This window comes from Oncorhynchus kisutch, linkage group LG26 (assembly GCF_002021735.2).
Source record: "Oncorhynchus kisutch isolate 150728-3 linkage group LG26, Okis_V2, whole genome shotgun sequence".
In the NCBI taxonomy this organism is placed as follows: domain Eukaryota; kingdom Metazoa; phylum Chordata; class Actinopteri; order Salmoniformes; family Salmonidae; genus Oncorhynchus; species Oncorhynchus kisutch.
The window spans coordinates 10,993,918-11,021,283 of NC_034199.2; the positions used below are offsets into that span (position 1 = coordinate 10,993,918).

Here is a 27,366-nt window from a genome sequence, read left to right on the forward strand (position 1 = left end):
AACTGAGTGTGTGTGTGTGTCCACAATGGCACCCTATTCCCTACATAGTGCACTACTTCAGACCAAAAGTGGCACACTGTGTAGGGAATAGGGTGCCTTTTGGGACGCACAACCAAGAAACGATGGAAACGGTACGCAGAACAAATGTAGTTTGCCTTGCGAAGAAACTAATGGACATTGATATTTGAAAAAGTCCTCATCTGTAGAGGGAAACCAGTTAAAAGTAGTTCTGCATAAGAAAACCAATGTGTTGAGGGAATTTGTCAGTCTGAGGTGGTGAAAGGATAAAGTATTTTGTTTGCTTTAGCCTCGCTGGTTTGTTACGTTTTGAGAAAGATGTTGTATTTGTTTCATCAGTCGGCTTCCACTTGAGTCACACTTCATCACAAGCGGGTCTTTCCATGTTACTTCAGCTATGGGTGTGAACATTTAAACGCTAAAAGTTTAAACGATGTTGGGATCCTTCAATTTGTTCCGTTTTTTTCTTCTCCACACATAATTAAAATCACAGTGCAGTTAATCGCAAAACACATTTTTACATGTTATAACCTAAATAGACGATAGGCTGCAATGGCTGGGGAAAGTTGTGTCATTTAAATAAAACCAGAGAGCGAGAGGGAAACGTTAGGCTACTTCGGTGAATTTGCAAGTCATGCAAGACAGGACATAGCAAGATGCAGATTACCAAGACATATGGTTCTGCCTGCCCCTCTCTCTCCATTTCGCTGACCTGTCTGCACTTCCTCTTTGCTAATGATGCCAGTGTGTGTTCAGTCTTCGGTCTGTTGGGTGTAGAATATCCTAGGCTATTCATGGCACCGATGTCTCTGGGGTACAGAGGCATCTCCGGGCCAGTCTTGTGAGCATGGGGTACTTTAGTGTGGGAGGGAGTGCTTTTGTCTCATAATATGAAATTACAGTAGGCTACCGTATCCGTATCGATTACCTTTTCAGACATAATGGAATGTGACCCTTTCTAGCACCTCGGCTGTGGTATGTTTGTTTGTCTGTTACGGTAGGCTACACAACGGCTTTTTAAATGCCAACACAAAACCTTCCCTGGACATATGAACAGGCATTTTACTTGTCTGTAAAGGAATGCCCGCTTCCGAAGCGGGGCTAACGTCCATCACTAGGCAAGCAGAACTGTCAATCAAATCATCTTGAGCTTCAGTGCACAGCCTGCCTGCCTTCTGCCCGTGCACAGACCACTCTCTCCTTAACAAGTACTTTAAAGTTTGTGAAATACAGTGGGATTGGTGTGGGATGTGTGGGGGGGGGGGGGGGGGGGGGGGGTCAATAGGTGTTTCTTTGGATTCTAACTCATTGTTAGAAAAAATGGAAATGGAATGGAAATGGCTAATTTGGGTGCTACCAATTAGCTTATTTTCTCAGAGATCAAATTATATTTCAACAAAATGTTTCAGGAATGCTAATCTGATCTGTTTCTAACTACAGAGAGGATTTCAGAACAATCTGACATGGTGGGTGTCACAATCCTCTTTCTTGTGCTTTTTGAGGTGGAACAACCCAAGCATGGTTACTCATGTTAGGCCTAAACTATACTCTGCCATACTCTCCTGGGTTCCCACGTGTTAGAGACACATTCAGGGTAACTCTGTAGGTGAAAAGAACTGCACTGTAGGTAACACTGTATGTTCACCCGTCTACCTGTGTAGTAATGCTGTATTTACGAAAGTAACAGCATAGCACTTCAGCATGGATACTAAAGTACTATGCTGTTACTGCTGTTACTATGCTGCTACAGCTATGGTGTGTACTACTTGATGTGTATACTATACTACTATATGGTGTGTCGCCTGTTACAGTTATCAGAGAGCTTACAAAGATGTAAGAGGGAGAGGCGGTTGCTCAAAAAGGCATTTTACTGGCATCACTTCCTGTAGTATCTCTATTGGGCGCCTCTTACACCCTGTTCACATCCTTTTTCTCCTCAATCGTCCCTGCTCCAGTTACAGTGAAATATTGTGTTGGAAAAGTGTTAAGCGAACCATCTTTCCATTGATTTTCAGTGTGATTCTGTCTCTCTGGCTCTCTCTTCCCCTTATTTGACATAACTAGGGCTTTTTGGGTGCATGCTGACACCAGACCAATCTTGTGTGCTGAACACCACTTTTTAACAGGCTATTTATGAACAGGTCTTAACTGCTGGCATCATAAGGCCTTTTAGTTAGCCCATCTCGACACAGAGTCGTTAAGACAATAGGACAACTTTTATGTGCAACAGCCCTCAGCGCCATTTTTGTTACGGAGATTAATCAGAGAGGAACAAGGTGACAGAGCTGATGCTGCAGGGGCATCTTTAATACAGAGGCTTAATAAGAGGCAGACAGACAGTGGTGCCTTGTAGTCGTCCAGCCCAGCCAGCCTCGTGTTTTGCCCCAAATGGCACCCTATTCCCTAAGTAGTGCACCACTTTTAACCATGGCCCATAAGGCTCCGGTCAGAAGTAGTGCACTATATCAGGAAATAGGGTGCCATTTAGGGTGCCATTTGGGACACAGACCCAGCATAAAGCAGAGGAGGAATACAGTAAGTTGACTGGAGGAGAGCAGAGCAAGAGATGATGAAAAATTCATGAGTGCTCTCCAGTTCCATCCCATGCGACCTTGTGGCTGACAGTGAGTCAGGGCTGAGTGCTCAGAGAGGAGGGAGGTCAGGGGCTAAGGCACACAGACACACACGTACACAAATACCCCCTCACTCACGCACACACAAATTGCACATGAACGCACTCACACACACATACACACACACACATCTGTGGACAGGACAGGGAATGAGGATAAGGGGGGGGGGTGATCTGAAGGAGGAGAACAATAAAACAGGAGACTGTTCGAGCTTTCCCTTGAAATGACTAACTCTCTCATATCCATTTTCATTTTCTCGTTATATCATGGCTATTACCCCCGGAGACTCCTGCAGACAGATATAGACACTGGCGTCAGAGGGGGTCTCAAAAGCAATGTCTTCATCACAAGGCAAAACAACAGAACATTGAGACTCTGCTGAGTCTCCTCACCACTCCTTTCAATCCCTTGTTCTTGGCAGAGAGAGAGAGGTGGATAGAAGGACGGAGGGTTGAAGGAGTGGTTTCCCTATGGGCATGTGTAAGCGCCAGTCCGAACCGAGAGAAAGTCAATAGAAAATCCTCCAATAGTAATGCTCTGGTTTACATGCTTTCCTTCCCTGTGGACTTCTGATGTGGAGTGGTGTTTGAGAGTGTAATCTCTCTCTCTCTGACACACATACGCACGCACGTGCAGCACCACACACACACACTAGCCGGCTCCTCTCCCTGCTTAACTCTGCCATTGTAGGCCCTTATCACGCAGGCAGCCACTTGGGACCCAGCCATCCAACTATCATCGTCACATTACTGCTATGAGTAGCTAATTTGACTTTTTCAGGTGGCAGCGCCGTACTTGACCCCCATGTAATTAGTTACCACCGACTCCCTGAGCCCACCAATTAACCACTGCCATTTAGGGTTGCACATTTTCGAAACGTTCCGTGGGAATTAACGGGAATATATGGGAATTAACCGGAAATATATGCAAATTAATATTAACACCATTTAAAGGTAGATGTTTTTTGCAATGCATATATTTACCATATCATATGGAGACAGAAACATAAACCTATTACTTTTTACCTAGACATAATTGCAAATTATTAAATCCTTCCAATAGAAATGTTAAAAACTATTTAGTTACGAATTGAACTTGAATCAAACGAGTCGACTCTTCACATGGAATGACTTCACTGAACAACCAAAGAAAGTAAATATTGAATGATCCTCAATGATCCATCACATCTCCCAAAACCGTTTTAAAAGTACATCTGTAAAATGATAGTCTAGAAACTAAAGGGGAACGAGGCTCAGATCCACAAAGTCCCTTCCACCAGGTGGCTGATGAGATGTTGGCACGACTGCCATATCAAACATGATGACAACACCACCCCAACGGGTGTTGCTGGGCAGCTTCAATGTGGTGCTCTTATTCTTCTCACTTTGCTTGGTGAGGTAGATTGCTGCTATAACTTGATGACCCTTCACATACCTAACCATTTGCTTGGCTCTCTCCAATGTTTGGCTATCTCCATTGTTTTCAGTGCCATGGTGTCCTTGAGGAGCAGAGTCAATGCATGAGCAGCACAGTGGGTGTGATGTGAGCATAGGACTCCTCCACTTTAGACCAAGCATGTTCACAGCATTGTCTGTCACCAGTGCAAATACCTTCCAAGGTCCAAGGACATTGATGACAGCCTTCATCTCATATGCATTGTAGAGACCGGCGTGTCTGTTGTCCCTTGTGTCTGTGCTCTTGTAGAATACTGGTTGAGGGGTGGAGATGATGTAGTTCATTATTCCTTGCCCACAAACTTTCGAACACCCATCAGAGATGATTGCAATACAGTCTGCTTTCTCTATGATTTGCTTGACCTTAACTTGAAGTCAAAAAAGCCTCTGATTCCAGGAGCACCATGAGCTGTTGCTATTGATAAAGTGTCTGATTCATCCTTTGTATGCTATTTATGTCAGTTGTCTTTTAGGGAGATAAATCTACAGGGATGCAAACTAGTGAGGGCCCAAAAAGGTGCCACTTTTTTTTTGTTGCACTGAAACATGCAAAAACATTCCTGCTAGTGGGAAATGCAGGTTATAACTAATTAAACAACAAAGAATATGATCTACACAGGTATTCCCAAACTGGCATTCCCAAAGGGGTACACACAATGCCGTTGGGGGTACGCCAAATAGTAAGTAGTAAGACATGTATAAAAGCAACAGATACCATTAATAAGAAGGGGCTAGAAGCAACTTATATGGTGAGCTACAGAGCGGCTAGGACAGGCAAGCCCCATACTATTGTGGAGGACTTAATTCTTCATCCTGCCGTGGAAATGGCTTGTACAATGCTGGGGGGAAAGGCCATAAAAACTATACAGACAATGCATCCATTTAAACACCACTTGTTTCAACGACGTATCAGTGACATGGCAGTAGATGTTTTGAAACAATTACTACTTTGCATACAAGCCAGGGAGCTCTATGCGTTACAGCTGGATGAGTCAACAGAGGTGGCGGGCCTGGCACAGCTCCTGGTATATGTCCGTTACATTTATGGGGGGGTCAAGTAAGGAAGACATCCTCTTCTGCAAACCACTGCAAACCATATATTCTCCACTGGAACAGGATAATATATTTTTAAAGTACAGGGCAGCTTTGTGACATCAAATGGCCTTTGGTGGTCAAGATGTGTTGGTATCTGCACTGATGGCGCAAAAGCCATGACAGGGAGACATAGTGGAGTGGTAACGCGTGAGCAAGCTGTTGCTCCCAATGCCACTTGGGTACACTGCAGCATCCACTGAGAGGCTCTTGCTGCCAAGGGAATGCCTGCCAGCTTGAAAGACATTTTGGACACTATAGTGAAAATGGTTAACTTTGTGGATTAACTTTGTGGATTTTGTGTACTTTGCAATGGTATGGGCAGCGACCATGTAATGCTTTTACAACATACAGAAGTGTGCTGGTTATCAAGGGGCAAAGTATCAAGGGGCAAAGTATTGACACGTTTTTTAAATTTGAAAGACAAGCTTAAAGTTTTCTTTACTGACATTATTTTCACTTGACTGACCGCTTGCATGATGATGAGTTTCTCACACGACTGGCCTATCTGGGTGATGTTTTTTCTTGCCTGAATGATGTGAATCTAGGATTACAGGGACTCTCCGCAACTATATTCAATGTGCAGGACAAAACTGAGGCTATGATTAAGAAGTTTGAGCTCTTCTCTGTCTGCATTAACAAGGACAACACACAGGTCTTTCCAACATTGTATGATTGTTTGTGTGCAAATGAATTCAAGCTTATAGACCATGTCAAATGTGATATAGCGAAGCACCTGAGTGAGTTGGGTGCACAATCACGCAGGTACTTTCCCTAAACGGATGACAAACAACTGGATTCATTATCCCTTTCATGCCCTTCCTCCAGTCCACTTACCGATATCTGAACAAGAGAGCCTCATCAAAATTGCAACAAGCAGTTCTGTGAAAATTGAATTTAATCAGAAGCCACTGACAGATTTCTGGATTAGGCTGCGCTCAGAGTATCCTGCCTTGGCAAATCGCACTGTTAAGACACCCTTTGCAACTACGTACCTATGTAAGAGTGGATTCTCGGCCCTCACTAGCATGAAAACTAAATACAGGCACAGACTGTGAGTGGGAAATGATTTAAGACTGAGACTCTGGGCCTCTCGGGTGGCGCAGTGGCTAAGGGCGCTGTACTGCAGCGCCAGCTGCGCCACCAGAGACTCTGGGTTCGCGCCTAGGCTCTGTCGTAACCGCCCGCGACCGGGAGGTCCATGGGGCGACGTTAGGGAGGGTTTGGCTGGTAGGGAAATCCTTGTCTCATCGCGCACCAGCGACTCCTGTGGCGGGCCGGGTGCAGTGCGCGCTAACCAAGGTTGCCAGGTGCACGGTGTTTCCTCCGACACATTGGTGCGGCTGGCTTCCAGGTTGGATGCGCGCTGTGTTAAGAAGCAGTGCGGCTTGGTTGGGTTTTGTATCGGAGGACGCGTGACTTTCAACCTTCGTCTCTCCCGAGCCCGTACGGGAGTTGTAGCGATGAGACAAGATAGTAGCTACTAAACAATTGGATACCACGAAATTGGGGAGAAAAAAGGGGTAAAATAAACATTTAAAATACAACCCAACATTGCAGCGTCATGTGCATCCTTTGGCATCCTTTGGGCCAAAAAAACCTGTGGTGAGTTATTCACAATTGTCGATGAACAAATAAGGCTAAATAAAGAGCAAAATTATAGATTATCTGTTATCCTCCTCTTTGTCACTTCCCACGAGCCGGGTTGTGACAAAAACTCACACTCATTCTTACATTTAATAAATGTATTGTATAGTGTGTGTGTGTGGCAGGCTTACAATGATGGCAAAAAAACAACATTTGAGAGTGCGTTGACCCTGGTGCTGGAAGGGGTAAGCAGCTGGAGGTTGAATGTTTGACGGGGTATGGGACTATAAAAAGTTTGGGAACCACTGATCTACATGATCAGTCTCTCTGTGTGTAAAATAAAAAGTGGTTCATGTGAACTTAACTTACAGCTAAAAAATGTAAAGAAATAAATTATATGTTATTTGTTGCCTAGACTTTACTGCAAATGACACTCAACTCTTGAGAAAAAACAATACACTGATATTGCAGTTAGCCATAACAACCTTTATAACCGAATGCTTGTGACCACACACACATCTAAATATTGCTCTTGGGAAAAAAACATCTTAAAGTACAAATAGAATGAAACAAACAGCAATTCTAGTTTTGCTCTATTATAGTGGCCACTATAGTAGACATCAATCAAGTGCACAAGGCTACATGTGTGCAAAATAACGTTACATGAGTAAAACATGTAATAACACCTGCTCACTCACACACAAGAGTCACTGTCAAGTTCAACAGAACAAAAGCAATATCTTTGGGCTACACAGCACATTATTACCTTGTACACTTTCTGCCTTTGTAAGCATAATTGATCTCCTTCAGGCAGAGAGTATATCTGGCATACCCCTTTTTATCCACTGTATTGAAAAAGTGAGAAAGAGGGAACGTGTGTGGTGTTCCTTTCAACTCTATAGTGGCATCCAGCATAAACCAGGCCCAGTTCCAGCTACACTTGATCCCTGAATCCACAAGCAATGCCTCATTTTCACCTAATTCTCTCATTCTGAAAATTAACCACAGACTGTAGAAGGAAAACATTAGTTCACAGATAGTAGTTAGTTTGTTAGCTAGTTTCTCACAGATTGCCGGGGTCCAGTAAGCAACTAACGCTTTATAACTTGAGGAACGGCAAGGAGTCCTTTACGCTACCAGTTGATAATATAGTGAATTGGTTAGGGTTACTAATGTTAGCTCATCTGATGTTGTAGCATTAGCTAGCCATCGTTTAGCGGTCTGACTTTATTATCCAGCTAATTTTCACACCATAAACTAAATTATTTGATCAGTTAAGTTGGCTAATGTTGCCCAACATTTCTCTGGCTAGCTAACAGAGAATTCGATCCAGCTAGCGAGACACTTAACAATTCCCAACAATACTTGTTCCTCCACACTTTCTCCCTCACCTCAAACTTTCATTCAGGGGATGTGCTGCCTATCGTTCAGTCGATGTGCTGCTGTAACGCTGATGCTGTAACTAGCAAATTGGTTGTCTATTCTCTCTTCAGTCGCGTGCTGCATTCTGTTGTTATGTGAACAATTGGCTGAGCCTTGGATACAGCCAGGATTGCTCCAAACGCACATCCCTCATTCGCTTACAGCCAGTTGTATGTCCCCTCTCCCAAACTTTTCTCATCGGATCTACACAAATCACGTAGGTCATCTATTTTGGATTCAAAATGCAGAATTTCGCCAAAAGGTGACTAGTTTCCATCCCTGAATCTAGAAAACTTTTATAAAATACCTGAACATAGCATCTCTACCTTGCACAAATACAGCAATGTCTGTCACACTCACTTGCTCAGCAAACTGCAGACTGGAACGATGTTGCAAATTCGCTAGGAAGAGCGCAAGCTCAAACCAGACAGACACATTTCTCAAATTGATGTATTAAACGATTGGCGGTCAATTTTTTAAAATTTTCACGGCCATTCTGTCACAGGTTCCGTTTATGTGGTTGTTGTTCCCTTGGGTTACCGCTGGAGGGCACCCTTGCCTTGTGTTCCAGGTTTTGATTACTTTCTTAGTTCACCTGGTTGCCTTGCTAATTATAGGTTCCTCTGTTGCTTGTATCTGTGCTTAGGTCTTATTTTTAGTGCACTCTTGTGCTGTTGCCTTGTTTTTGTCAAGACTTTAAGTAAAGAGGTGAATTTACCTTTACCTCTGCTTGCTGTGTTTCTCTGTGACTTGGTTCAAGTTCGTACAAAGATCACCGCAACACATTGGTTTTCCATAATTGTCAGTATAGGATTAGAAAATGACCAGTCCCCTTACCTACCCCTCTTAAAAACAGCACTATTTAGGCCTCTCACATCATGCTAAAATCTGATGGCTACAGCTGGCAACTATTTGGTTGTAACCCCTAAGCTTTTTTCAAGCTTACCCTATCAGGTATGCTTTCCATCTTCAATCTCAGAGGCCTCGCTATATTTCCCATCTAGAGTTTACAAAATGCTTGAGAGTTCATGGACAAGAGGGGGGAAATAAAGCAATAGGCCTATCCACTTGGCGGCAAAGATGGGGTGAGCAGGTGGTCTAAGCTGGTTGCCGTGGCTACATCGCAAATAGAACCCTATTCCTGATTAGGGATGTGACAAATGCAAAAAATATATATTAGCGTTTAAAAACAGCCATTTTTTTCACTGTTTATTTAAATGATACATGAATCCACAATGCAGATATGGTTCTGCATATGACAGCTAGGGAGCAATGCAGTTCCATCTACCGAAGTCATGGCTATCAGACAGAGCTCACCTTACTGCTGTCCCCCAACCCCAGACGTTGGGGCGGCCGGTAGCCTAGTGGTTAGAGCGTTGGGCCATTAACCGAAAGGTTGCTGGATCGAATCCCCGAGCTGACAAGGTAAAAAATCTGTTGTTCTGCCCCTGAACAAGGCAGTTGTTCCCCGGTAGGCTGTCAATGTAAATAAGAATTTGTTCAATTTAAATAAATGAAAAACCATTGACGTTAACACTGTGATTTTCAAAACTCCGCCCCTTCTTTCTTGTGAAGAGCTGCTGCCAGCAATGGTTTGGATCTCAGCATTTCTCCCTTTCAAATGGTGAAGCATCACACTTGTACTGCCACTGTAGCTCAATTCCAGCTCACAAAGTTTGCACCTTTTCATTTAAACTTCTCAAAGTATTGCCTTACAGGACTTCGCTGCTGTCGCCTCCCTGCCTCAGTCTTTGCCATTGTTACAACTGTGGCTAGGGTTGCAAAATTTGGGGAACTTTCAATAAATTCCCTGGTTTTCCCAAAATCCCGGTTGAAGACTTCTAGAATCAGGAGAGAATAAGCAGAGAATCCAGAATCCACCAACCAAGATTTCTGGAAATTAGTGCACAATGGAGTAGGGTGCCTTTACGTCACAGGTCAGAGTGGAGTCCCAAGCACCCATGTCATCTAAAGTACAGACACCGATTCCTTAATAGTGTACTCTAAAAGTGTAATAAACCTTTTATAAAATCCCATAACCATACATATCTAGATTAGCCTGTACATTAATTAATTCAACACAAATATAGAGATATTACAGCACCAATTATGTTGAGATTTGTTAAGGATTAGTCAATCCTGTAAATTCCCAGCAGAAATGGATAATAGTCTCTGTGACCGTGAGATGTAACACTTTACTGTCATCATCACAGGTTTTATTAGACATACTGAAACGACAAGGCTGAAATGCCTGCTGCAATGACTGGTTAAAATTGTGCAGTAGCACATGTATTAAATATGACAAGGAAATATTATGCAGGAAAACAAAAATGAAAGCCTCTAAAACCAGCCACTCCTGATAAACAATCAGGCAGAAGAAAACGTCAACTACTGTTATGTCTTTAGACTCTTTATCAGACAGAATAAACACAGATGATGTCCTTAGGGAACTGCCATGACTGCTTTGTCAATTTCTCTAAAAGCCTTGATATTCCAGCAACAGCGATCTGCTAATAAGGTCTCCCTCCGTTACCCTCTCAGGCTAACCAACCAGACCGCCCTCAACAACACACATGCAGCATATGGTTCGACATGAGCAGTGACGAGCCTGCTGCTTTTATGAGTGGGGGACATCCCTCTTTCTGCCTATCCCTCCTCCACGTCAGATCATGACTCAATAATCCTCACAAATCTTCTCTCACTCTCTCTATTATCCTAGTGGTTTACGTCGGCCAATTAGCCATCTGCCACCCTGGTGGCGCGGTGCAGTATAGACTGAGTCTGGTGCTTCTGGCTGGCTGGCTGGCTGGCCGCCCGAGGGGAGAGGGGACGGGGAGAGAGGGTTCAGTATACACCCATTGTTCCGGGTGACAGTGGGGGCATCGGAGACCCCCCCCCCAGGCCAGTCAGTCAGTGTGGTACCACTACCAGGAGGAGGGGGTTGCCCAGCGATGCAGTACCCAGGCCAGGGCTAGTCACGGTGGGGTGGAACCTGCCTGTCTGTCGGACTGCCTCTCAGACTGCAGGGACACCATGACTCCATTCAGTTAGCGGTGTTTCATTCCCTTTCACAGATTCTCTTTCATGTGCCAAGATCACAACACCCTGGCCTGCATTGTTTATGTTTGGTCAGAGCAGATGTGCTGTTTTGTAAGTAGGTCTATACTGTCTCAATTGTCAATGCATGACCTGGCAAAATAGGCACTGCACTGAGGTAGACTACTCATTAAATTACCATTGTAACAATCATGTAATAATGATCTGTTACTTTTAATTGTATTACCAAGGGGGAAAGGGGGAAATGAAGTGAAAACATAAGAAAGCAAAGCGAGCCGTGTGAATTAACGTAAATATTTGTCCTGACACTGGGGAGCCAATTACACTGAGGTGTTTTTATGTGATGTTTTACGTGCATGTGATGCGCCACGCATGAATCAGGTGACTGAATGCATGGAGTGCCTCATCTGCAGTTCCATGACATTACCCAACAAAGTGGAGCTATCCAAATCAAATCAAATGTTATTGGTCACATACACATATTTAGCAGATGTTATTGCAGGTGTAGCAAAATGCTTGTGTTCCTAGCTCCAACAGTGCAGTAGTATCTAACAATTCACAACAATACACACAAATCTAAAAGTAAAATAATGGAATTAAGAAATGTATAAGTATTAGATTGAGCAATGGCAGAGTGGCATTGACTAAAATACAGTAGAATAGAATATAGTATATACATATGAGATGAGTAAAGCAGTACGTAAACATTATTAAAGTGACTAGTGTTCCATTATTAAGGTGGCCAGTGATTCCAAGTCTATGTATACAGGACAGCAGCCTCTAAGGTGCAGGGCGGCATAACGGTCAACCTTAGCTTTTAAATTAAGTGAAAAAGCATCGCCCCTCACCAAACTCAGCTCAGATAATAAGCATCAGAACCTAAGCCTAACCGTCCAGTCCAGGCAGCCTTTGTGTCATTGAGTGCATCCCAAATGGCAGCCTATTTCCTACATAGGTAGTGCATTATATAGGGAATCGGGTGCCATTTGGGATGCAAGCACTGCCTCCCTGAGGGAGCAGGTCCTATATCACACGGTGAAGTGGAAAATGAAAAAGGTCCTAGGGGCACCAGGGTCAACCAGCTGCCCTAGCAGATTTGAGCAAGCTGTGTGACTACACACACACACACACTACACCCCACTCTCATATTTAGCACCAACACACTGGCCAGGGCTTTTAATAATGAATAGAGCTAACCCTCTACAACACCCAATAGCCACTAAGGAACTGTGTAAATATAATTTGGGTTTTATAACACAAATACAAAATGTAGGTCTAGTTGTGTTATCAATTCATTTGGTTAATAAGCCTACTTCATATTCACAATGTTGGGAAGGTCCAATCAGCTAAAGTAGCCCCTTTCAACCCAGCTGCTCTGGGCAGTTTTTCTCAGCTTGACTTATTTCTGGCAGACTGAAATGCTAAAGCAAATCAAATACTAATCCACGAGTTTGCTTCTGTCAATCTTCAGAAATTATTATCCGGACTGATGATGGCCCTCGCTCTGCTAGGGAACTACTTAAAAGCCAAGAGCAGCAGCCAAAATTACCCAGCAAAGTGATTGCCATGGCTACCAATTACATATAATCAAAAAGGCAGACGGAGGGAGAAATACAGTTCTACACAGCCCTCTGATTACTTTGTGAGCCTGAAGAGGCAAAGACCTATGTCATGTACACAAGAAAATGCTTCGACTCGGAATCCACTTTACAAAGAGGGGTGAATTAAAGTTCGCATTCGAGGTTAATCTACCTCTAAGCCCCCGAATAAGCAGGCCTGGAGTCTCCTGTGAGGCCCGGGACATAAACCCACTTCAAGTGCTCTTTCAGCCGGCCGTTGTGAATGGATTACTACTCATTCAGCCACATAATGTCTTTCTCTCGCACGGTAAACACCCACTCCTGGTTGGTGCTGTGGTTGAGTGGGACCGGGCAAGGGGCCTTTCATGGTTTATGGTCTCTCCCCCTGCCTGCCTGCCCCCAGGGTAGGGCCTGCCATGTTGTATCAATACAACTATCAATGATAGATCGTAGATGGAGAAACAGGAGCAGATGTCCTCTTTTGGTCTCCACTGTACCACCACAGCAAAGTCATATTCCTCGCCAGTGGCTTTTACAGATCTCGCCATCTGGGAGTCATTTCAATTCCATCTTAGTGTAGAAGAAGAAAAAGCCAGCGCTGCTGTAGTGTGGTTCTGCAGACCTTGACACCAAAGGCAGAATGTATCTGGGCCCGGGGCGCCACTTTTCCCCCAGCTTGTGTTTTGTCCCACTTCCTGGTTCTTATCTGCTCTCCACCTACAGTGGAGGATGCCTGATAGATTATGCTCCAGTTACAATGAGGATGCTTTGCATAAAAACAGTAAGAGCCTTTCCAGTATGACCTCCCTCTGAGGAAAGAGGAAGGGAGCTTCTACTCTCATTCTAACTGACTTACAAAAACGGAGGGAACACAGTCAGACAGCCACAACTAAAAGAATATGGCACCCTATTCCCTTTATAGTGCACTACTTCACCATATTCCACTACCTTTGACCAGTGTATTCCCTATAGTGCACTACATTTGACCAAAGCCAAGGCCCTGGAAAAACTTTGTGCATTATTTAGGGAATAGGGTACCATTTGGGATGTAGACCTACTCTTTTGCCCGGCCCTAATAACCGCTTATCCCACTAATTAAGCTGTAAATGGAGATACATATCTACTTCGTAGTGGGTGCGTGGCGGCAGAGCTGGGTGTGATTCCCATGCACTAGACTAGAGTGAGATGGAGAGGCAGGGTGTGTCCCCTCTTCTCCAGTAGAGCAGGCAGAATGTGTGCGACACACACACACGGCAGACTGCTCAGGGATACACATTGTGTAGAGGCACTAAACATGAGCAGTGTCAGACGGCTAGGGTTGTCCCTGAGAAACTGCCTTTCCACTGTGATGGGAGTCCCCCACTGACGGATACAGGCACCCATTAAGCAGTCCAGGGTGTGTATACTCTACTTTATGAATGGCATAATATCATCTTCACTTCCCCTGATGCCAAGTGTTTACTAACACATACTGTATCTCTGTGTGTGTGTGTGTGTGTGTGTGTGTGTGTGTGTGTGTGTGTATGTATAAGTCATTAGTTCACGGTCCTGCAATAAGAGTGTATGAGGGTAAATGTCCAACAAAAGCAAGTGTCCTTTATACACTTTCCACCCCCAATACAGCCTAATTGAACATTCATACACAAAATATGACATAATTTTACAGATTTCCTCAATTCAATGCTTACAGAGTGTAAATGAATACCAATGACTGTGAAAACCACACTCTTTGGACTGGTAACTAAGCCCAGGAACTCACAGAAACCAAGTGTGGCTATGAATGAGATGGATTTGCCATAGGTTCAACACAATAGCCTACCCCAAAACAACACTGGATGTCTCAAAACGTTTCACTTCACAGAGGGAAAGGGTTTCAAATACTGTACTGTCATCCTACCGGTTTTGAAAAACGCATCTGTATCGGAATCATTTGGACCCTCCTCGGCTCCTTCAGCTGAATTCATGTTTTCTCCTTGAGGATTGACAATGTAGCGCAAAATATATCCAGTGATTACTATAACCAAATCAGTGCACGAGCTTCTTCATGTTCTTGAGTTCTTTGTCACAGCTGTTCGCTTTCCAGTCGTAGGTTCCCGTCCTTGTTACAAGCTCCAAGGAGCAGGGCTGTATTTTGCGCTCTATTGTTTAAAACTCTACCTCCTCCTCTCGCAGCCCCGGCGCCACAAAAGGAAGCCAAGGCGCGTGTGACACAATTGAAGATACCGTAAGATTGCAAATGGGTTGTTCTACTGGCAAAACAACGGATGTATTATAAACGCCACACGTCTTGAGTATAATACAGCCGGAGCAGATGTAGCCTACAAAGACAAGGCATCAGCATGTGGTTGCATTAGAACGGTTTCTTGGCAGTTAATTCTAGTGATGTCACGAAATCTGCATAATGGTACTGGTCTGGCTATATAAAAAAAAGCATCAACATGATTTTACATCTGTACGTTTTCAGGGAAAAAAACGCATAATAGCAGGTTAATATCCGTATATTCCAACAAATTAATTGTATTCTTATTGATTGTAAAATCCACTAATCGCGCAGATTACAAGCAGTATCATCAGGGGTGTATTCCTAACAATAGCTCAGAATCGGACCCCTCCGCACCCTCCTTCGCCCCTAAACACACGCCCCCTAAACAAACCCCTTTCCCTAAACAGGTAATTGCTGGTGAGTAAAAGTGCTCGCTGTAGAGAAAGTTTACACAAGATGCCATGCAATTAAATATAACTACTTTCTACAAACCTATGGTTTTTTTTGCGGGGGGGGGGGGCAATCACAAAATAAAAAATCACCCTGCTAAGGATCATGACTAGAAAAAAACGATTTGTTAATCGATTGGCCAACCCCTCTCGCTCCCTTCATCCCATGAGTTAACAAGACCACGTCCTGCTATTCAAATGCACCATTATTGGTCCCGCTGAAGCCCTCTATCGAGAGATATGTCACAATAGGCCTAATTAGGAGGAAATTCGATATGGGAGCGCATGGGAACAATCCCAAAAGTAATTCTATGACATTTAGTAGCCTGATTCTTGTCAGCAGTTTCCGGTGGATTTGAATGAAGTATTTGTGTAGCTTTCCCCAAACATGAAAGAAGATTAAAGTTAAGGTTCGCTGTTGATATTTCATTAGGCTTATTAAAAAATGGATCGCATTCAATGTGGCACTGTGATCACGCTGTTGTCTATCTGCTCGATAGAAAGCTAAACATTACCCTCTAGTGGTAGCCTGGTGTTTTCTGTTGACCACCAACAACGTGAGACAGCGCAATTCAACTTAAACGTCACAAGAACGTCACGCTAGCGGCGTTACTTGGCTACCTACCTGGCAGGTATTCGTTTAAAAATAAACATATTAAACAGAAACGGAGAGGAGTAGGCTATACTAGATGTGTTTTCTTTCTTGGGATAGAGCTAAAAGAGTTTAAGTAAGTTTTTTATTTTCTATCTTATTTATTATTTATGTTGGAATTCATACCTATGTTTAAAAAAACATGACTGTGTTCCCTGGCACAAAAACACGTTGGATTGTTACCACTAAAGCTAATGGTTAGTCCTAAACAAAACTTTTTTTGAAAAAATGTTACATTTTCTATCGAGGCAAACTTGAAAAACAGTGGGATGAACTTCTTGATAAAAAAAAAAAACCACTTGATTTACTTAGCATTTCGATAGAAATATGTAAAAACAGCATGACAAACCAATTCATCCGGGCATCAGGATTTGAATGGTGACATGGGTGCTCGAAAATCACTATTAGGGTGCAACAAATAACAATCAAAAACATGTAACATAATTCAATTAAATAACAGCCTAATGAAATGATATAGGGGTGTGAACATAAATTATAAGAATAATGAAAATAAAAACTCTCTCTCTCTCTCTCTCTCTCTCTCTCTCTCTCTCTCTCTCTCTCTCTCTTCTCTCCTCTCTCTCTCTCTCTCTCTCTCTCTCTCTCTCTCTCTCTCTCTCAGAACACCTTTAGGACCCTTGGTGTTCCCAGACATGTCTAGGCCTAATTCAAGTGGAAGTGGATGCAGTCACACTGGAATGAGTGTTCATATTCCACAAGAGTTGCCAGACTTTTTGCTGCAGTTCACCAAAGATGCCATCAGAGCTCAGCCAGAGGATATTATTGAGTATTCCACTGCGTGAGTTCAAAAAACACTTGAAGGAGCAGATGCTTCTTTGCATTCCAGCATTTCACTGTATGCACCACATTTTATTGTAAACACACAGTGAGGAGGTTTCAAAGCCCATACTATTTTGTTTGTGTAGGTACTTCACAGCTATGGTGAAAGGACAGCCTTTTTCAGTGAAGCCAAATCCTGAAACCAAACTGGAACTGACAAATGAGATATTGGGAATTCTACATTCCCAGGTATAATATCTCAGGTCTTTTCTTGATGTATGATTTGAGTACACTTGCAGTTAACAAATTGTCATGATGCTGAATCAAACAACACAGGTTAGGCCAACTAACCTGGAGTCCTTTTAAAATCTATCTCCCAGTTATCTGAAAGGGAGACCGTTAGAAAGTTGGAGATTGGGCTCATATGGAAAAGTTTGAATATGCCAGAGAATACCTTGAACCACATCCTTTCAATGGGAAAGTTTGGTGAAGAAATTGAATGGAATAAATTCCTTGCTTCATGCTGCAGTTATCTTGGAAAGGTAAATCATATTTACTAAATATAAATGCATTCAATATGTAATTATTTTTATGTAATTTCATTGTAGAATGTGCACCTCTCACATTACCAATGAAGTATGTCTCCCTTGAAAAAGAGGACTTCTGAGCTCAATGGGACTTCCTAGTTAAATAAAGGTTAAATTTAAAAAAGTACACTATATTCAAAAGAAAGTCAACCTCTTAGTCCATCTCTTGACAGAATGTCAAAGATGCCTTGACTCAGGCCTGCTACATAATGAACTGCGATTCCAACTGTAAGCCTCCAGATGCATGTGTGTCCTTTGAAACCTTCCGGTTTCTCTACACCTACCTGGCAGTTGGGAATGAGAACATCTCACAGTCGCAGATTGACAGAGTTCTCAGCTATCTGCAAAAGAGAGCGTGAGTACAAAGCATTTATGACACCTCAATAGATAGGATTTGAAGATGATAAATTATTCTTTTATTTTCTCTGTATCCTGTTTTGTTTCTCACAGGATCTCGAACAACGGTGTGGTAAAAGTATCAGACTTCATCAACAATCGCAAATTGCGTCTGGATCCAACTAACTGATTCATCTTTACAGGCTGTCAATCAGGTCCCATTGTAGTGGAAATAAATATGATTATATTTAACTTAGACTCGAAGTAGTATTTTTTTCTGCTTTACATTGACTGCTAAAACATTTGATCTTACAAGTTTTCTTTTATATCGCTTTGGTACTATTTTCACAAGTATGTGGTAAATTTTCACAACTTAGTACAAAACTCCAAACTGGTCTCACTTGTAACGCAGCCAGTCTTTCAGTCAAAACCTGTCATTGTGCATTCACTTAGATTGTAAACATCTCTCACCACACAACCATTGATTTTGAAATCTAATGATAACATTGGTTTAATGATCAATCCACAATATAATGATATATTGTCAATTTAGTCGTTTTAACTGTCAGTTAATCCAATAGTAAATAATGCAAGATATGCGTTTCAGAACACTTAGACATGCTGAAAGGAATACCACCCCAACTTCAGAGATAGCTGCGCACATGGAGATGTTTCCCCCACTTTATCCAGGCACTTGGACGGTCGCCCGTTGACCGATGAGTTTTGGCCAGGTTGAAGCACGCTTCATCAACAAAGATATACTTGTGATGGTTCACAGCAGCATCAAGCACCATCTCCCTCTAAAAATATATTTTGGTTAGTTATTTTTACGGTATAGTTCCAATATGATATTGTGAAGTAGTATGTGCATCTAATAGTAAAAGTAATACAGTATATAGTGTTGTACCTGAACATACCGTCACGCCCTGACCTTAGTATTCTTTGTTTTCTTTATTGTTTTGGTTAGGTCAGGGTGTGACATGGGTGATGTATGTGTTTTTGTACTGTCTAGGGGTTTTGTAGGTTTATGGGGTTGTTTACCATCTAGGTGTTTATGTATGTCTACGGTTGCCTAGATTGGTTCTCAATTAGAGGCAGCTGTTTATCGTTGTCTCTGATTGGGAACCATATTTAGGCAGCCATCTTCTTTGGGTATTTCGTGGGTTATTGTCTATGTTAGATTCCTGTGTCTGCACTAAATATATATATATATATATATATATATATATATATATATATATATATATATATATATATATATATATATTATTTAGCTTCACGTTTGTTTATGTGTTTCTTCGTCGTCCTCATTAAAGTAACATGTATTCATATCACGCTGCGCCTTGATCTCCTCCATGCAACGAATGTGACACATACTCTGCCCGCTGTTGTTTCACCTGATTGTTGTTTCTCTCAAAAGGCACCAGGTAAATGTGTTTAATAGATACCTGGTGCCTCTTCAAAAGGCGGGAGATTGAGCAGGCCTGTCAAGGTCACTTGGTCTGAAGCAAAGTGATGAAATCTGTTGGTACTATCAGAAAGATTAGTGCTTTGGTTCATCAGGCTTGCTTCCTAACTTTAGACCATAGCTTCATTTACCCATATGTCATGTAATGTAATATTGTCTGGGCCAGTACATATGCTTCCTACCTACACTTATTAATCATCATACAAAATAACCTCAGCTTTGTTTAAGAAACTCAATATCTTGTTTATGTATGACATTAATGTACTCCAATTCTGCACTTTCATCTACAAATACTCACACCTCCCAGACAGTTACCTAAAACCTTCAATGGATTCTTCCAGGTTCAATCTGACATCCATCAATGTACCACAAGACACTGTGATAACCTTCCCCCTCCCCACTGCCGCACCTCACATAGTCAATTCTCTATCAGATACAGAGGTACCATACTCAAAAATATCATCATCCCTCAATAACTTCAAGCGAAGATTTGGTCAGCTGGATGAACCAAACTACTCAGTAATCTCCTCCATATAGCCTAACTCTCACATGCACACACACATTTAAACAAATATGTATGTGTATGTATATATATATATATATATATATATATATATATATATATATATATATACTGCTCAAATAAATAGAGGGAACACTTAAACAACATAATGTAACTCCAAGTCAATCACACTTCTGTGAAATCAAACTGTCCACTTAGGAAGCAACACTGATTGACAATAAATTTCACATGCTGTTGTGCAAATGGAATAGACAACAGGTGGAAATTATAGGCAATTAGCAAGACACCCCCAATAAAGGAGTGGTTCTGCAGGTGGTGACCACAAACCACTTCTCAGTTCCTATGCTTCCTGGCTGATGTTTTGGTCACTTTTGAATGCTGGTGGTGCTTTCACTCTAGTGGTAGCATGAGACGGAGTCTACAACCCACACAAGTGGCTCGGGTAGTGCAGCTCATCCAGGATGGCACATCAACGCGAGCTGTGGCAAGGTTTGCTGTGTCTGTCAGCGTAGTGTCCAGAGCATGGAGGCGCTACCAGGAGACAGGCCAGTACATCAGGAGACGTGGAGGAGGCCGTAGGAGGGCAACAACCCAGCAGCAGGACCGCTACCTCCGCCTTTGTGCAAGGAGGAGCAGGAGGAGCACTGCCAGAGCCCTGCAAAATGACCTCCAGCAGGCCACAAATGTGCATGTGTCTGCTCAAACGGTCAGAAACAGACTCCATGAGGGTGGTATGAGGGCCTGACGTCCACAGGTGGGGGATGTGCTTACAGCCCAACACCGTGCAGGACGTTTTTCATTTGCCAGAGAACACCAAGATTGGCAAATTCGCCACTGGCGCCCTGTGCTCTTCACAGATGAAAGCAGGTTCACACTGAGCACATGTGACAGACGTGACAGAGTCTGGAGACGCCGTGGAGAACGTTCTGCTGCCTGCAACATCCTCCAGCATGACCGGTTTGGCGGTGGGTCAGTCATGGTGTGGGGTGGCATTTCTTTGGGGGGCTGCACAGCCCTCCATGTGCTCGCTAGAGGTAGCCAGACTGCCATTAGGTACCGAGATGAGATCCTCAGACCCCTTGTGAGACCATATGCTGGTGCGGTTGGCCCTGGGTTCCTCCTAATGCAAGACAATGCTAGACCTCATGTGGCTGGAGTGTGTCAGCAGTTCCTGCAAGAGGAAGGCATTGATGCTATGGACTGGCCCGCCCATTCCCCAGACCTGAATCCATGGATGTGTTATTTTAGTGTTCCCTTTATTTATTTGAACAGTGTATATTATTTTTTAGTTTTTACGTGATTACTGATCAATTCATTTATAATTAGCAGGTTTCGTTATCTGTTTTATTAAACGGTAAATGGCTGCCACATTGGCAAGGTGTCATCGTTCACCTCAATGGCTTGCTTAATTTCGGACAACTGTATGTAATTCCTGGCCCTCCCCACTGCCCCCTCCTGCTGGTCGATCAGCACACGACCACCACCTTCTGTCAATTCTGAGGTTAGAACAGAGTCTACTGTCAATAGATCATACTGCAAGAATACTGTAACGTGTTTTGTGAATGTACATACATTACAATATGTCATTTACTCTAAATGTAATGGTAAAGCATAGTGCATATCCTGCAGACTTACCGGTTTTCTTGGGGAAATGTTCTCATGATCAAATTGAGAGTTGAACTAATCTGTCTGCCTCTGCCATGGTAAGGCTTTTGTTTACCACATGATCAACGACGATGGCCCAGACTTCATTAGACATAACAGTTCCCTGCCGTTTGCCTCCCTCTCTCTGATGTACACCTCTTTGACGGGCTCATGCCCATCTCTTTGACAAGGCCCATGCCCATCTCTTTGACAGGGCCCATGCCCATCTCTTTGACAAGGCCCATGCCCATCTCTTTGACAAGGCCCATGCCCATCTCTTTGACAAGGCCCATGCCCATCTCTTTGACAAGGCCCATGCCCATCTCTTTGACAAGGCCCATGCCCATCTCTTTGACAGGGCCCATGCCCATCTCTTTGACAAGGCCCATGCCCATCTCTTTGACAAGGCCCATGCCCATCTCTTTGACAAGGCCCATGCCCATCTCTTTGACAAGGCCCATGCCCATCTCTTTGACAAGGCCCATGCCCATCTCTTTGACAGGGCTCATGCCCATCTCTTTGACAAGGCTCATGCCCATCTCTTTGACAAGGCCCATGCCCATCTCTTTGACAAGGCCCATGCCCATCTCTTTGACAAGGCCCATGCCCATCTCTTTGACAAGGCCCATGCCCATCTCTTTGACAAGGCCCATGCCCATCTCTTTGACAAGGCCCATGCCCATCTCTTTGACAAGGCCCATGCCCATCTCTTTGACAAGGCCCATGCCCATCTCTTTGACAGGGCCCATGCCCATCTCTTTGACAAGGCCCATGCCCATCTCTTTGACAGGGCCCATGCCCATCTCTTTGACAGGGCCCATGCCCATCTCTTTGACAGGGCCCATGCCCACCTCTTTGACAGGGCCCATGCCACCTCTTTGACAGGGCCCCTTCCCACATATTTGACCTCTTTGACAGGGCCAATGCCCATCTCTTTGATGGGGCCCATGCCCTCCTCTCTGAGCCGTTTGATTTCTCTCTCTCCTTTGCTGTCTATACTGCTCCATGTTGAACAAAAATGGCAATTCTTCACACATCCCCTTTTGCAGTATATGGTGACCAAATGTGGTTACCACAATGTGAAATCAATGAACAATAACGAGTAGTCATTATGTATGGTTACCATGTATCATACATGTCTTTTAGATGTTTATACTTTTACAAGCACACATTTTTTTACTCAAAATCCATATTTAGTAGACAACCCCATTTAAAATCTATAGGTTTACCAAACGGTGATTAACCATTAAGCGCAGTTGGATTAAGTGATGGCCAAATGTATTTAAACAAATGAGAAGAGAATCATATAAAAAGTATCTTGAGCATTGCATTTCACTTTCAATGAAAGGTATTTCTTGATGAAACACTGATTAGGTTTGGTGAAAAAGTTACTGTGTGATTGTGTGTTAAAAATGTGCTTAAAGTTGAGTTGAGTTGTGAAATTTTACCACATACTTGTGAAAATAATACCAATAGTACTACAAAAGTGGCTTATTTTCCAAAGTAACCTTCAATATGATAGCAGCAATGTTTTCACATGGTGCAGAGTTCTGTAGTACAGCCAGTGTGTGCGCGCGCGTGTGTGTACAGTATGCATGCATATTTCTGTGTGTGCGTGCTTGCATGTGTTCATGTGTGTGTATGTGAAAGTGCACTGGGAGTGTGTCGTCCCACAGATGGACCCGCTGGGCTACCAGATGCCAGGAAGTGACAGCCTTCCTCAACCAACTAGGTCATCCCCGCCACGGCCACCAATACACAAAGTTTTCTCGGGCTATTAAGCTTGCTCAACTCTGAATGTGTGTGTGTGTGTGTGCTGTGTAAGGCTGCAAAGTTTGCATTTCACTAGGGCAGTCCAATTCAGATATTATTTTCTCACTAATTGGTCTTTTAACCAATCACATGAGATCTTTTCACATCAGCTCTTTTTCATTAGTGAAAAATAAAGATCAGAATCGGGCTGCCTGTGTAAATGCAGCCTAAGCTACATATAATTTGTATGATTATCTGATTTCTGGCAAACCATGTTGGATTTGGTTTGGTATTTTCTTTGCCCCATAGCTATATCTCCAATTAACATATGGTAATTGAAACTCTCCTTTGTGTATCTCCTTTGTGTCATCAACAAATGCTAAGTTGAATTTTATTAGCTAAATTGTAATTTCAGAGATAGATTCCTTTGTGTGTTGTGTTCGTGATTGGAATATGCTGTCTACTAGGCCTAGGCTATACATGTGAGTAGATTAGATAATACTGTAAATGGTCCTCTGATTTCTCGGTGCGTTCCAGCTCCTACCGTTTCCATGGTCACCTGAGCATGGAATGTTCTGCAGTCTAAGTGAGCTGTGGGCCAGGCAGCCTGGAGCCATCAGACTATGGCCTGTTAACAGGGCATTGAGCACTGGTTCTGCCAGGATCCTCATGCTTTACCCACAGACACAGGCCCACAGGATGAGACAAATGCACAGCAAATGATTAGCATCCAACATCCAGGAAGTCCTAATATGGACACCTTAAACCTAAGTCAGGTTTAAGTTGAGTGTATTATGGGGGGAGCCTATACCTTGTCTTGGAAGAATGATCATGACTATGTGGACATTTCCCTTAGGATTTCAATTGTTTGGCCAGATTTTACCAAGTGAAGAAAGCAGCTGTACTGTTCATAAAATACATCACAGAGCCATGAAAATCTAGAGACAGTGAAATACCTCCTTTGAGTGCTTAATATGCTCCGATCCTCTTCATTACAAGCTCTATAGAGTATATTACTGAACCCTGGTTATGGGAAACGAAGCCAAGGCACGTACTGCATGCATCCTAAAAGGTATCATCCTTTATAGAGTAGATTTAGCGTATCTGCAAATCACAGGTAAAATAGTAGGTAGGAAAAATGAATATTTCGAAAGAGATTGGCCAGATGACCACAGGTCCTTATGGGAGAGTGGGAGAGCTGTTGCATGTATTGAGCAGAGAACTACTCACGGGACAGCTGGGACACATCATTTAGTAGGACACTTTCTAACTTCCGTCAGGAGATGGCGCTATAGGCACCAGGAGGCTTGGGTTACATTGTAATGCTGTATGGATAAACAATTGTTATGGATTTTGCAACATATTTGCAACATAATCACTGTCCACAAAAATGACACAAATTGGACAACTGCAATATTCCCACCAAAAGTCCTAACACAAATAAGTCTCAGTACCTTACACATTTCAGTTTACGAACCAAAAACCTCGCCTCAAAGGACAAGCTGATGTTTTGCCAGCATAGCCAATATCATTCTCCAATTGGAAAATGTTGTGGCCAAAACCAGGCCATAAAACATTCCTAAAAACCACACAGTGGGTTGAATGCTTTAATCAGTGGAGTGTGTTGGCCAATTACAGAGATACAGCCACAAACTGACAGGAAGAAAATAATTACGCCATCAACTAAATGAGATAAGCAGATCAGTGGCGCCTGAGATCACCACCCTTTCAAACAGACTCCTCTAAAGGTCAAGGTCAACAAGGTTATACAATAGCTAGATCTGGTCCAGGGTGTTAGCGCAGCTTTTAACACTGAGCCCCTTAATAACAGCGTTAGCAGCCATACTAACGCCCTGGACCAGAGCAATACAGTAGCCTACATGTTATGGTAAGGTTAGGACCATTTTGAAAATGAGCATTTATGTTATATTATCATAATAAAATGTTCCATACTGGTTCAAATGTTATTAAGGTCGTTTTTAATAGGCCAGTGGAATATATTTGGAAATTGGTGAATTAATAAAAGTGTGGAGTGTGAGAAACACTAGACCAGTCCAATAAAGCACACCAAATGTTTTTCACTGCATGATTTAAGATACACAACTAACGTGTAGGAGGAGATGATTTTGCCAACTCTCCATATTGAAACGTAAATGTCAAACTGCCTTCCCTTGAGCAGGGTTAACACTGCATGTGGCGGAAATCACAGAGGGGGGTTTCCTATACATCTGTGTTTCAGACAGTTTAGGATTGTTTTGTCTGGAGTTTTCGTTTGAGGCAGCACTCCCAGAGAATGTTTACTTTTACCTTTCCGGTGGGCTAGCTACTCTTGATCTGATTCCCATGCTGAAGTAGCCTACTGCAAGGCCTGCCTCTTTCTAGAATGGGTAGGGGGGAGTCAACATATTTACATGTAATATGACATTACTTTATAGAAGCTGAACACATAACATTGTATCTCGTTGTTTTATGACGTTTGTTGTAGCTAACCATCCAGAGGTATAAATACTATTGCTCATTTGCTTGACCAACACAGTTCATTAGAAGGTAGGAATATACACAGTTCCAGATAATAAATACACTGATATGCTGATGTACTGATAAACTGAAGTGTAATAGTACAATATAGTACAATATCCACTAGAGAGCACCGATGTAACGCTGATGCTGACCTCTCAATGCACAATTGGAAAATGAGTTAACTGTTCAAAAAAGTTAGATGAGGTTATGGTGAGTTTGCAGTTTGCAGTTTGACTTATAGAGCATCCAATGTGTGTTATTTGATCAAATCAGTGACCATACTAAATGAACGCCATGCTTCCTTTGCATAAACCTAAGAAACCCCATCATATTATCATCAAATCACAAGTTATATTGACACTTTCTCTCATGCTCTTTTGTTTCTTGCATATGGGCTGTTTCTTATATCCAGCCCACTGACATCTTTTTGCTTCCTGTGTTTTCTACATAGCACTGCCATCACTGAGTGTTGACAGGCTGTGAAATCAGCTGCAAGTCAAGAAATGCATTTCACTGGGTTCTGTAACAGCCAGAAGACGTGGCAGGTGTTTTCACTATTTAGCCTCTTACTTGAATCCCACACGGACTAAATGACCATTCCACATGCTACAACTGTCTGCCTCAACTCTTGCAATAGCTCAGCTCCAAGAAGATGTATTTTTCACAGTAATATTTAATCGGCACAGGAATAACTACACTTTAAATGGGGCTTTCAAAAATGGTGTTTAAACGAGTGGCTGTTCGTCCCTAGTTACCACAGCCACAAAGTCAAATGAGGCTAGGCATAAGGTTAGCAGTGTGGTTAAGGTTAGGGTTGTGTTTAAAATCTGATTTTAAGAAAATAAATCGCAGAAATAGGTGGGGATTAGCCATAATTAGACTTTGTGGCTGTGGTAACTAGTGACAACCCTAGTGTCTCTTGGTGATAGTTGTGAAGTATGGTGTTTGAACTGATTGTGGAGTGAATACAGTGACAAATGCAGAGGAGAAACAGCCCTAGACTGTCCTTTTTGTTTTGAGTAATCACAACCTGTCCAGGTAATGATGAAAGTAAGCCTGAGAAGCTATTTCAGTTTCGTAACTGGGTATTCAAGGTAATCAATACATCACTATATATACAAAAGTATGTGGACACCCCTTCAAATTAGTCGATTTGGCCATTACAACCACACCCGTTGTTGACCGGTGTATAAAATCGGGGACACCGCCATGCAATCTCCATAGACAAACATTGGCAGTAAAATGGCCTTACTGAAGAGCTCAGTAACTTTCAACAAGTCAGGTCATCAAATTTCTGCCCTGCTGGAGCAACAACTGCTCAGCCACGAAGTAGTAGGCCACACAAGCTCACAGAATGGGACCACCGAGTGCTGAAGCGCGTAGCGTATAAAAAGCGTCTGTCCTGGTTACAACACTCACTACCCAGTTCCAAACTGCCTCTGGGAGCAACATCAGCACAATAACTGTTAGTCAGGAGTTTTATGAAATGGGTTTCCATGGCCGAGCAGCGCACACAAGCCTAAGATCACCACGTGCAATGCCAAGCGTC

General features: G+C 42.9%; 2 protein-coding genes across 9 annotated transcripts in view; one reads left to right on the top strand and one right to left on the bottom strand.

Moving 5' to 3' along the window:
- LOC109871166 (kalirin) overlaps positions 1–15,334 on the bottom strand; it is a 283,783-nt gene extending 268,449 nt beyond the window's left edge. For 2 of the 8 annotated variants that reach the window (XM_031805729.1, XM_031805727.1), the window contains exon 1: positions 14,741–15,275. In XM_031805729.1, coding sequence (XP_031661589.1) covers positions 14,741–14,807 — 67 coding nt within the window. In that variant the 5' untranslated portion in view covers positions 14,808–15,275. Of the gene's footprint in view, positions 1–14,740 lie in introns of all 8 variants that reach the window. The other 6 variants (XM_031805730.1, XM_031805728.1, XM_031805738.1 and 3 more) reach the window with 5 other exon arrangements.
- Positions 15,335–16,133: 799 nt separating this feature from the next.
- On the top strand, positions 16,134–18,868 carry LOC109871427 (ropporin-1). The gene is made up of 6 exons (XM_020462307.2): positions 16,134–16,283; positions 16,830–17,006; positions 17,134–17,236; positions 17,368–17,529; positions 17,748–17,929; positions 18,025–18,868. Exons 2-6 carry the CDS (start codon positions 16,861–16,863, stop codon positions 18,098–18,100), a joined length of 669 nt encoding a protein of 222 aa, XP_020317896.1. The 5' UTR covers positions 16,134–16,283; positions 16,830–16,860; the 3' UTR covers positions 18,101–18,868.
- The last annotated feature ends 8,498 nt before the right edge of the window (positions 18,869–27,366 follow it).